General features: G+C 63.4%; 1 protein-coding gene across 1 annotated transcript; it reads right to left on the bottom strand.

The window, feature by feature from the left end:
* Positions 1–3,615: 3,615 nt before the first annotated feature.
* On the bottom strand, positions 3,616–6,168 carry DLX4 (distal-less homeobox 4). The gene is made up of 3 exons (XM_027742359.1): positions 5,892–6,168; positions 4,662–4,855; positions 3,616–3,867 (listed from the first exon to the last, which is right to left on the bottom strand). Exons 1-3 carry the CDS (start codon positions 6,166–6,168, stop codon positions 3,616–3,618), a joined length of 723 nt encoding a protein of 240 aa, XP_027598160.1.
* Between the last annotated feature and the right edge of the window lie 5,955 nt (positions 6,169–12,123).

Raw genomic sequence — 12,123 nt, 5'->3', positions numbered from 1 at the left:
AGAGATGAAGGAAAAAAAAATAAAAAGGCAGACGATTACATATCCATGGATTATATAAATTCCAGGTGCCTTGTGCCCATGGACAGGCTCTAACCCTGCTCCCTTCCAGCACTGCCTGGGAATGGGGCTCCCCTGGCAGCCCTGACAGCACAGGGATAGGCACTGGGAAGGTATTGAGCTCCTGTAGTCTCCAAATCCCTCCTGTCCCACTCTCTGTCCCATCCTCAGAGACTTTTCCAGAGGGTCCCTGGGGTTGGGAGTGCCCAGGGGGTGCAGGACCCCTTGGCACTTGCCCGGGCACAGCCCCCCCGGGCTGCCTGTCCCCCTTTCCTCCCCTCTCATCCCCATCTCCAACACCCCAGGGGGGTCCCCACTGGTATCACCTCCAGCTCTTCCAGCCCAGAGGTGGCCAAGACCCCCAGAGCTCCCCAAAAGGGGCTGCGGGATCCAGACATCCCTCCCCGGGGCCAAGCTTGGCGTCCCAGCACATTCCCAGACCAGGAGGGGGTCTGGGAGGATTCCCAGAGCGATGGGGATGTCATCCCATCACCCCACTCCTCCCAACATCCCTGTCCCGCCCTGGCACAGGGATGGAATGACCCCCCCTCGTTATCCCAGTTATCCCAGTTATCCCCGGGTGGGACGGAGCGCAGCACCGGGATGGCGACGCTGTGACACTGGGGACACCCACCCCTTCCGAGGGGATTTTCCAGTGGCCACGGGCAGGGTGGGGGCTCAGCTGTGTTTTGGAGCCCCGGTGGGCCCGAGCCAGGGGGGTGGCAGTGCCCGTGTGCCCCCGGCATCGCCCACGAGCCCCGGCACAGCCCTCCCAGCGCGGCACGCGGGTCCTGCCCGGTTACAACACGTCCCTTCAGCCTCTTGCGTCACCCCAGTGCCAGCACAGGGAGCGGGGGCAGCCGCCCACCCACGGCCCGGCCTGGCATCCACCGTGGCTCCGTGCCCTTCCCAGCTCTTGGCTAACCTGGAGCGACGCCGGAGCCACGGCACTGCCGGGGCTCCACCGCTGCTCTTGGCCCCTGGAAAACGGGCCAGGAGCGCTCCTGGGAGGCCTCGGGGTGTCTCTGCTCCCTGGGTGTCCCCATCCGTGTCCCATCACCCTGCTGGGGACGGGGAGGTGACACCAATGTCCCCACGGCCCAGACCTGATTTCCAGGCTGTGTGGGCGGAAGGAGGAACAGGCCCAGGGACACCCCGGTCCCCCAGTGGCATTTCCCCCATCCAGTGGGTTAAACCAGACCGGGATGTCTTGGCCTCTCCTGCGTCCCCAGCCAGGGCCACTTTTGGCTGGTGGAGAAGGGTGACAACCATGGTCAGCGATGCCAGGCTGGCTGTGCTGCCCCTCCCCTGGGTGCAGAGGGAAGTTGGATCCCCATCCATCTGGGAAAAGGCAGGACAGCCCCCAAACCCCTTCCTGAGGGCATCCAGGGGCCCCCCATCCATGTCCCCATCCCAGCACAACCTGGGATGGCAGCAGAGACCCGATTCCCATGTGTGCCCAAGGGACTTCCCTACATCCAGGGATGTCCTAACCCGGCTCTGCCCCCCTCTCTAGGCAGGGGGGGGTGGGCTGTGGCTCTCCCATGAGTGTGGGGGGGTGCTGGGATCCCCCCACAGGGTCCAGGCGCCAGCCGGGCCCCAGAGCCGAGGCTGCTGCCTCCTTCCCTCCCTCCTTCCCTCCTTCCCTCCCACTGCAAGACAGGACCTGTGAGCGGCTCTGGCTGCAGGTCCTTGGCAGCACATCCATCGGGAACGCCGAGCAGGCGCCACGGCCTCTGCCTCCTGCTCCCCCATCCCGAGGGATCCTTCCCTCCTGGCACCGCTGGCTCTGCAGGTCACCCCAAATCCGCAGGGCTGGGATGTGCCCAGCACCCGCCTCCTCCAGGGTAGCATCCCCAGCCTCCCTACCCAGACAGGACCACCAGCCCCTTCCCATGGCTGTGAGTAATTCCCAAAGGAAAGCCACCCCTTCCAGCCCCAAGCTCCTGTCCGGGATAAATCCCACTCAAGGAGTTGGGTTATCCCAGTTCCTGGATGGGAAATTCTCCTATTTTCCAGTGTTGCCACAAAGCAGATCCATCTCCTTTCCTAAAGCCTCAGAGGGGCGGGCAGGCTCCATCACTCCAGGAAAATCCCACTGGAAACATCATCCACTATGCACTTGGATCACAGTCAGTCCCAGTGTCCCAGGGTGCTGGGGACACATCACCCACGTGCCATCGCTGGACACAGCTGGGAACAACCATCCCGTGGGATCACTGCCAGCACCCCAAACCTCTTGGCCGAGGGATCCAACCTGGCAGGGTGGCAGGGAATCACGTCCAACCCTGTGGATGCCAGCAGGGACCTGGGGGTCCCCAGTGCCACCAGCCCCAGACGTGCCATTCCCAGCTATTGATCCCGACTCCTCAGGTGGGAGCCAAGTGCTGGGAATGACTCTGGCCCTGTGTGATGCTGAAGGTGCAAAACAAACAGAGTTCCCAAAATGGGGTCCCCGCAGCGGGAAAGGATCCTTGGAGCAGGGGAATTACAGAGTGAGGATCACGGTATGTTTGTGCTCGGTGTGGAATCGCTGCCCACCTCAGCAGGGGGAGCCCCAGGGGGGGTCCCAACCCCACCGTGGGTGACAAACACTGAGCAGGATCGGGAAAGGTGGGAAATAATGACATGGGAAAAGGAGGAAATCACAAGAATGTATTTTCCAGCCTGGTTCTGGCTTCTGGAAGCACAAAGGGAGGAGGGGAGAGGTTACCCACGGCCAAACCTGCAGCGGGAAATTACCCCCTGCTCCCAAAAAACCCTCACTCCCAGGGCCAGGTATCCACAGGACTGCGGGGGACACAGGGCAGGAACCCCTGGCCTGTGTCCCGCCACCCTCCTGCTCCCACCCTTATTAAAAGAGACATCTCCAACAGCTCCAAATTGCCTGAAATTGCCCGGGGGAGGCAGCGAGAAGCCCCTCACGGCCCCGGCCCCACAATTACGGTAATTGCGGCTCCATTCAGGGGAGCACAAACAGCAGGTCCTGCACAGATGGGTGGGGTGGGGGGACACAGCCCCAGCCCCCTGTTCCAGCACCCCCAGCCCCTCTGGGCTGTTTTCCCAGGAGCTCTGGATGTGGGGGCCCCCGAGGAGCAGGATGGAAGCGTCTCCCCCAAGGCAGGGACACCCCAAAGCAGCGGCGGGTGAGGAGGAGCAGAACCAGCCAGAGTTCAGTCTGTTTATAAAGGGGGGCACTCACAATAACGGACACTATTTATAAATAAAGCCAGCCGGGGGGGGTCCAGGGACTCCCCAGCCCCTCTTGGGGTCCCCCTGCCCCCTGTCCATGAATGGGGGGACCCAGGGCTGCTGCTGGAGGCTGAGTCCTGTCCCACAGGGGTGGGCACACCAGGGCTCTGTGTCACTTCGGACCGTGACAGAGCAGGGGGTCCAGGTTCCTGCAAACTGTGGTCACCTTCCTCCTCCTCTTCCTCCTTCTCCACTCGCTGGGATCTCCCAGGGCTTCGCTGGGCTTCCCAGTCCTTCAGGGGATGGCAGCAGAGCATCCCCTCACTGTCCCTCCTGCATCCGGCGGGTGCTGGAGCGGTGGCACCGTCACATCATGGGGGTCCGGGGGATGGTGTCCTGCGGGTGTGGCTGGTACCAGGCTCCAAAGCTGTTGATGTAGCTGCTGGGGGCCAGGGGGGGCCCTTTTCCCGGCACGGGGATGTCCCAGAGCGGGGGGATGTTGGGGGAGCAGGGGGAGAGGGAGGGGGTGGCGTGGAGGTGCTCCCCGTCGGGTGCACTCGAGCCCTGCTTCATGATCTTCTTGTACTTGGAGCGTTTGTTCTGGAACCAGATCTTCACCTGGGGGAGGGGAGAGAGAGGAGTGAGTGGGGAGGATGTGACCAACACCCCCCTCTAAGCCCCCAGCACCAACCAGGACAGACCCCTCTGCGGGGTCCCCGTGCACATCATCTCTGTGAGATAAGCTGGGCTCGGAGCCGCCAGAGACTCCACTCAGGGCAGCGGGAGGAGAACGCGGGAAGAGGCAGAGGGAGCCCAGAGAGCCGGAGAGCGAGGCAGGAATCCCCACGTCCCCCCCTCTGTGTCTCGGGCTGTGGCGCCCACCAGCCCAGCCGGGTGCCGGGTGCCGGGTGCCGGGGCTGGGCTGGGCTGCGCCCGCCGCGCTGGGGTGGTGGCCCCGCTCATTCCTCCCCGCGGTCCCCCCCGCGCTGCCGGCAGGTTCCCACTTGTCTCCTCTTCCCTGGCTTTATGAGCTCGCTTCGCCCCTGGCTCCGGGCTGCACCGCTGCCGCCTGCCTGTCTCTCCCCATCGCCTTCAAAAACCCACTCGCCTCGTCCCACGGCCCGGGGCCGCCCAGCGCCGGGCACGGCCGGGCCGGCAGCCAGGCTCCGGGGCTGGGAAAGTCCCGGTGCCGCTGGGAGGTGCGAGCAGGGGCGCCCCAAACCCGAGCCCTGCGGGCCCACCGGCGCCAGCTCCCCCGCCGCGGCACGGCCCGGCTCGGCACGGCTCCAGCTGCGCCCCGGCGGCGGGACGCGGCCTGGATCCGGAGTCGCTCCGGAGCACGTGGCACAGCCCGACGGCCGCGGCCGTCCCCGCTGCCCGTGGGTGTCCTGTCCCGCTCGGCGGGGCCGTACCTGGGTCTGGGTGAGCCCCAGCTGCGCCGCCAGCTCGGCGCGCTCCGGCAGCGCCAGGTACTGGGTCTGCTGGAAGCGCTGGTTGAGCGCCTGGAGCTGGAGGCTGGAGTAGATGGTCCGCGGCTTCCGCAGCTTCTTCCCCTTCCCGCTGATGCGCAGCTCCCCGTTGGGCACGGCCAGGGGCTTCTCGTGCTCTTGGGGTGGGAGAGGAGACAGAGTTAAGCCAACATGCTGGTTAAAAAAAAACCCAAACCCCCAAACCATCCCCCCAAAACAGTCATTGTTTGGGGGATTAGGAAGGGGGGAACCTGCTTTGGCTTCGCTGCTTGTTCAAGCCTTGGGGGAAGCCAAAGGGACAGAGGAGGAGGAAGGGAGGGATGGGATTATTCATCCAATATCACTACTCATAAAGTCCAAAAGCACATGGGACAGGGGCTCCTCTGCCCTGCACCCAGCATGGGGGGGGGGAAGGCAGGGCCTCCCGGGGGGATGGAGGGTGCAACAGGAGGGACTGCCCTGCCCTGGAGCCCTTCCTGTGGGCACACTGGTGGTCCCTGGCTCAGCAGCACATGGAGGGTGTGGGTGAGCTCCGGGCACGGTGTTGAGGGTTTCTGTGCACCCAGGTACCACGGCCACGGCTCCCCCGAGCTGATGGGGGGCCAACAGGGCCCGGGTGGCTGAGCCGGGCTCAGGACCCCTCCGTGGGGTAGCCCTGGGGCCGCTCCTCTCCAGGGTGGCTCAGCTTGCGGGTTCCTGCATCAGCTTTTGGGGAAAACAGTGGGGAACAGGGGTGGAACAGGGCAGGGAACTGAGATGGGAGTGTGGTGGTGGTGGGGAGAGGGGAGAAATGCCCGGCCTGAGAAGGCACAGCCTGCAGGGTGTGGGCAACTGGGGGGCGCGAGGTGCAGGTTATGGGCAGCCGGGGGTCTCCGGTCAGAGGGTTATGGGCAGTGTGGGGCTGATGCTCCCCATGCCTGGGGTTCCTTGAAACCAAGGGTTTCCAGCGGGTCAAGGCTCTCTGAGGAGAGACAGGACATCACCCCCGGGCCCCGCGGACCCCCCCGCGGACCCCCCCGCCGTGCCCAGCCCCGCACCGGCGCTGCCCCGATGGGGCGGCGCAGCCCCGGAGCGCTTCCGACGGCTCCGTCCGGGCGCAGCCCCGGCGCTCCCCGCCGAGTGGGTGCCCCGGGTGGGAGGTTCGCGGCGCCGACCCCCCCGCGCCCCCCTTACCTGTGTCCTGTAGCCTGGCGCCGGGGGCCGGGGGGTGCGGGGCGCCGGGGGGCGGGTAGGGCAGGTAGGGACCCCCGTGGGGCGGTGGGGGGGCCCCCCCGGGGTACGGATAATGCCCGGGCCGGCCGTAGGAGGCGAAGGGCGGCGGGTCGTGCTGGGGGTGCCCGGCGGGGGGGAGGCCGTGTAGCGGGTAGTGCTGGGGGGGGCCGAGCTCCAGGAAGGCGGCTTTGGAGGGGTCGGACCCCAGCAAGCTCTCGGCCACGGAGCTCATTGTCATGGTGCGGGCCGGGCCGGGGCGGGCAGCCCCCGCAGCCCCCGCAGTGCCGCGCCGAGCCCCCGCCGAGCCCCCGCCGCCCCCCGACGGGCTCCGCGCTGCCGCGGCCCCGCGCCCGGGGATGCCCTGAACGCCCCGCCCCGCCCCGCCCCCCCCGCGTGACGCCACGCCCCGGGGCACCCCCTTCACCCCGTGCCCACCCCCCGGGGGTGCAGCCCCCTCTGTGTGTACGACCCCCTTCGAGGTCGCCCACCACCGCCTGTGCCAACGCGACCCCTCCCCGGGGCGGGGGGGACACCCCGACCCCCCCCTTGTCCTGGCGGAGCCTCCGCGGGGGTGGGGGGTTGACCCACGTGCGGCGTGATCTGTGTTTAGGGGGGTAACCCCTTCTCAAGGACCCCCCAAACTTCAGGGGCGAAGGGGCAGGACGGTGACCCTCTACACACACACGACCCCGGGGGGTTCGTCCCCCCAGGGGGACGCGGGGCAGCCCTGGGGACAAACCCCTCGCATGGGGCAGCTGAGGCCGGGGGCGCTCAGCTCATCCATGAGGGACAGACGGACACGCGGGCGCACATCCCATCCCTGCGCTCAGGGAGGCTGCGGGGGGGGGCACCCAGGGTGCCAGACGGGGGTGGGACCCCCCGAGCCACCCCCCGACAGACGGGAGGCCCCTTCTCGGCGTCGGCAGCGCCCGGTCCCCGCGGGGCCCCGCTCCCGTGGCAGGCGATAACCTGCCCGGCCGCTCCCTCCCTGACCCCGGCGGGTGCCCGGGGGGCCCCCCAGCCCCCACCCCAGCCAGGGCACAACGGGGGGAAACCCCCCGGCTGGGACTGGGGGCTGCCGTCCCCGCCTTTGGGGACACCAGCGGGGGCCGGGGGTGCAATTCGCACTGGGCGGGGTCTGAGCTGCACCGCGGGGTTTGGGGACACCGCGGTGACACGGGGGAAGGGAGCGGGGTGGCCCGTGCCGAGCCGGGCCGTGGCCACAAGGTCTGTCTCCGCTGCCACCCCCGACGCGGGGTTTGCCCGGGAGGAGCAGCCCCGAGGGAGCAGTGACAGGAGGCTGGGGGTGCTGGCAGGGAGGGTCCCCCGTCCCCACCCTCCCATTAGACCATCTTCAAAACATGTTTCCATCTGGCCATCGGGGCTGAGTCACCCCGAGCTGGGGCCAGCAGCTCTGATATAAATAGCTGAGCTCCTGGGTAACCCCGGGACACGCAGGGACCGTGTCCTGCCCCAGGCTCCCTGGGCAACCCTTCCCCTCGCCCGTTGTAGCTGGTGGCTTCTCTCCCCATCCCCACATCCTCAAACCTTCCCTCATGGCACCATAAGGGTCATTTCCAGCACAACCTTAGTGCTGGAGTCCCCATGTCTCTCCATCCCAGCACAGCCGTGTCCCTGGGATCATCCTCAGAGATGACACGGACTCAAAATTCAACACGAGCCTTAAATTTGGGCAGAGGGAGAAGCCATCCCGCCATCTCTGTGGGGCCCACCAAACTCCAGGGACGGATGTGGAAAATCCCCCAACCCCACCCAGGCGAGCGTGGGGGCGAAGCAGCGAAGGAAGCAGCACGAGGAGAAATCCAGATGTTTCCAGCCCTGCCCGGGCCGGCTGAGGCATCCCCGGGGAGCCCGGCCTGGCCAGTACCGAGGGCGAGTACCAAAGGAAACCTGCACTGATCTGCTTTTATCCCGCTCCTCACTTTCCCTGTCCGGGTGACTCAGCTCCCACCGGCTCCGGGACGGGTGCCGGCTTGCCGGGATGAGCTCCCGGTGGCTCCGCTCGCTCTGGGGCTCCTCACCCCGGAGCTGAGGGTGGGAGGGGGATGCTGGGGCTGGGGGCTGCGTCCCCCTCCACCACAGAGGCTGCCGTGGGGCAGGGAGGCTCCCAAGGCTGGATCGGGGGGACCGAGCCCCCCTTCCCAGCTCTCTGTGCCCTCTGCTGCGAGGGGGATGCAATAAATACCCATCATTAAATAGAAGTACCCCAAAATGTCTGTCCCGAAGCAGAGGGGCCCTGTGCTGGCTGCTGGGGGAAGGACGGTGTCCCCATGGGGGCTTGGGGGCAATATTTGCCCTCTGGCAGAGGTAGGGGGACCCTCAGGGTCGAATCCCCTCCTGGGGCAAGGGGTCACAGCTCTGTTTTATTTGGGATGACAAGGAGGGACCCCCACCCACCCCATCCCACCACACCTGGGGGCTGGAGGGAGAGAGGGTCCCCCCACTTGGGGGTCTCCAAGCGGGACACATGGCATGGGATGGCCCAGGCCAGCGTCGAGGCCATCGAGGCTGACACCATCCTCCTTCTCCTCCTCCTGCTCCTCCTCCTGCTCCTGCTCCTCCTGGCGCCAATCTCAGCCCCGTCCTGTGCCAAGGGGACACCCCACTCCCGAGCCCACCTGGGATGGGCACGGGGACAGCCACTACCTGCTCCACGTTCCCTTGGGGATGTGGGACGGGCCCTCAGGCTGCACAAAGCTCCGGGGGCTGGTTTTGGGGGGGAGGGAGGTCCCAGCTCGGGGGCGGGGGCCGGTGCCCCCCAGGGATGCGGGCACGGGCACAGCCGGGTCAGGTCCCAGCCCCCCTGTTGTGTCGGCGGGGGCAGGGGCAGGACGGGCTGTTTTAGCAGAGTTTGGGGGTTGAGGGGGAGCCCGCTGCCAAAGCAAATACATCGAGTCAACTCGTATTAAATTAAAAAAATAAATCAAGGCCACGCTCGGAGCCAACTCAAAGTCTCGGGCTCGGGGCTGGAAGGTGCTGGCACACGCCGAGCCCCACGCGGTGGCCGGGAATACGCCGGGACACGCGGGATCCACGGCGCTGCTGCCCGGCACCTGCCCGGGGACGCTCCCGCCGGTGGGCGCCGGGATGCGGATTCCCTGGATTCACCTGAGCGAAACCCGGGCGACGGAGACTCCGGATTTTCTCCCTTCCCGTCTACCGAGGCTGATGAAAGCAGGAGGGATTAAAGGGGTGCAGGGAAGGGTGTGTGGGGCGGGGAGGTGGTGGCGGGGGGGAGGGCAGGTTTAGCATATGCCAGGTAACAAACCTCCGAGATGCGCCGAGATAAAGGGAGATCCCAACAGCTGTAATTAGGCGCTGCAGATAGAGCGGCGCGGGGAAAGCCTGAAGCCAAGTACAGGAATTCTGGGTTAATGGCAGCCCAAGGAGAAGTTAATAACAAGCCGAACAAAGTGGGAGCAGACAGCCTGGCGTCTGCCCTCCCACACGCCACCGCTGCCACACTAACGAACAACCGCGCTATCTCCAGCCCGGGAATAATCCCGGGGGAACGCGGGGAGACGGGGTGCCGGCACGAGCTGGGCTCCGCTGCGGCGCCCCGGGCACCACCCCCGGCTTTTTTGGCACGTTGGCAGCGGTAAAATCCATCCCGGGGGGAACAGGAGGATGAGGGGAGCATCCTCTGGGAAGGGGCTGGAGATCCAGCAGAGGATAACAGAGATATGAATGGGACACCTCGTGTCCCAGGGGCTGGTCCTGCCCCAGAGGGACACAGGATTCGTCCCCTGGATGGTGTCAGACACCCCCAAAAGCACCCAGGACCAGTGGAATGAGGGACTCGTGACCTGAAGGCACAGGGGTGGCCCAGAGGACACACCGAGCCAGGAGGTGACAGTGACATCCCAGCAGGGTCTGGGACTTCCACGGGGCAGTTTCAGAGGGACACAAAGGAGGAGAAAGTTCATGTTCATGTTTCCCCCCCTTTTACCTTCGCAGAGCTCCAGCAGCTCCAGGAGGGATTTGGGAGGGGTTTGCTGTGAAAAGATGCTCAGAAAATGGCTCATCCCAGAGGTTGGAGCCCCAGTGACTGGCCTGGATGTGCTTGCTGGGTGCCAAGCCCAGCTCCCACCCAGGGCTTGGGGGGTTCCCTGGTTTCCAGCACCCAAAGGCTCTCTGCAGTGGGTATGGCTCAGCCTGGTGCCATCCAAATCACCAGCCAGGGGTGTAAATCAGCGTTTTCCCAACAGCACAGCCGTGGTCAGAGCCACTGTGACATCCCGGATCTGTTCCCTGCTCCATCCCCACCCTGAGCTGAGATGAAACCATAGGGACAGGAACAAAATCCTTAAAACAAGCCACGACTCCCCCCACTCCCCGCCTCGTCCCCCCTCAATAAAGCAAATATTTTGGTTTTAAAACTTAAAAATATTTTCCAGGACGTAGATCTGGGTTTGATTTTCAGGGGGACTGTCGGCTGGAAATCAAAGGAATCAAAGGACCCTGATGGAAATCAGCAGTGAATATTGTCCCCTGCATTTCCACCCCTTCAGCCCTTGGTCCCTGCTGGGAGGGATGAATGAGGGAGCAGAGGAGAGGGGAGAATCCCCAACTCCTGTTTGGAAAGGAGCAAAACCGGCGCCGGCTTTGCTGCCCCATAAACACCAAGGTGACCATTTGCTCCATCATCCCAAGCTATTCCCAAGGGCCAGCCCCGAGAGGGTCTCTCCCCATCCCAGCTATTCTTTGGTGAGTTTATTAAGTGCCTGGGATTAATTGTGGGAGCAATTTTGTGCTGTCTGAATTCCCCATGTCACCGTTTCCTCCCCTCGTGCCCTGGCGTGTGAAGCCGGTTTGGGGGATAATTATGCCCCATCTGGAAACCTTTGGGGAAGGTGTGAACCTAAATATGACATATTTAATCAATTATTCCATTCATTAGCCCCGGCCTCAGCGCCTTGCCCTGCTAATTTGACAAGAGAACCAGTTAAAGAGGCTTTTTAACCTTCGTTTGCTTCCCTTCTCCCTCAATGCCGAGAGCTGCAGAGGCTGGAAAGGAGCTGAACCCTCTGCTGTCCCTTCAGTGGTCACTCAAGCCATGCCCCAACCAGCAAAAGCATCTTGTCTGCTCATGCCAGCCCCCAAAAAATCCTTTGGGATGCTCCAAGAAGTATTAAAATAGTGGTCATATTTTTGTTCCGCTCCCGTGGAATTCCATCGCTTGGGCTTTGGTTGGAATGTCACGGCTCTTCTCCCACTTGATGCTCTTCCACTCCTGCCCCTTCCCTGCCTCTGCTGCCTTTGCTGGAATGATGGAAAATTGCTTCTTTATGGGTGGAGGAGATAAAAAAGATAACATGAATTTATTGGGTTTTAACCGAACAGTTAAATAATCATAGACTCAAGCAGTGGTTTGGGGTGGAAGGGACCTTAGGGATCATCTCTTCCATCCACAGGGACAACTTCTGCTATCCCAGACTGATCCAAGCCCTGTCCAACCCAGCCTTGAACACTTCCAGGGATGGGACATGGGAAATATTAGGCCATGTTCATTTTTTTTAAGACAACTTGAATTTATTGTGCATTAAATTAACAAAACTATCGTCTTGGATTGAGGTTTTTTCCCCCAATAACAGTTTGGAGATGGATTTTCCCCTCAGGGGAGCCTCACAAGCCCAATTAAGACCTGGCCCAGGTTTTCTACACCTTTCCAGGGGACTCTTCCTCGCATAAATGGTCTTTTCCTTTCCCTCTTCATTTGGGAAGCTGTTATTTCCCTTTAGTGAGACCCATTAAGGGTTTAACGACACGGTGGTGAGGGTGAGATGCTGCCTTTAAACCAAGGAGTCCCTGAGCCTGGCAGGGAATTCGATCCAATAAACCCCATTAATTTGCTCCCACACAATCTCTTGCAGGCAGTGGAGAAACTTCAGAAACTTTGGGATTAGGACTCAGATGGTGAGCACCTTTTTTACCACCTTATTAGCTGCCAAACCAGGATGGGGAGGGGGGGTTGACGTGGTGGTTTTGGCACTGCCTCCTCTTGCTTCCACGAAGGACTTTCCTACCCCTCATCCTCCTCCGTGCCAGGAGGGGATCCATCCATCCCAGACACTGCAAGAGCCCACGAGCAGGTGAACAGAAGAAAAAGGAGGGAAAAAACCCCCACCCCTCTGACGTCTTAGTGGTGGAACAGAAACTTTTCAACAAATAC

This window comes from Pipra filicauda, unplaced genomic scaffold (assembly GCF_003945595.2).
Source record: "Pipra filicauda isolate LSUMZ 115617 unplaced genomic scaffold, ASM394559v2 scaffold586_size332294_pilon, whole genome shotgun sequence".
Lineage (NCBI taxonomy): Eukaryota > Metazoa > Chordata > Aves > Passeriformes > Pipridae > Pipra > Pipra filicauda.
This window is presented reverse-complemented; position numbering and strand designations above follow the sequence as displayed.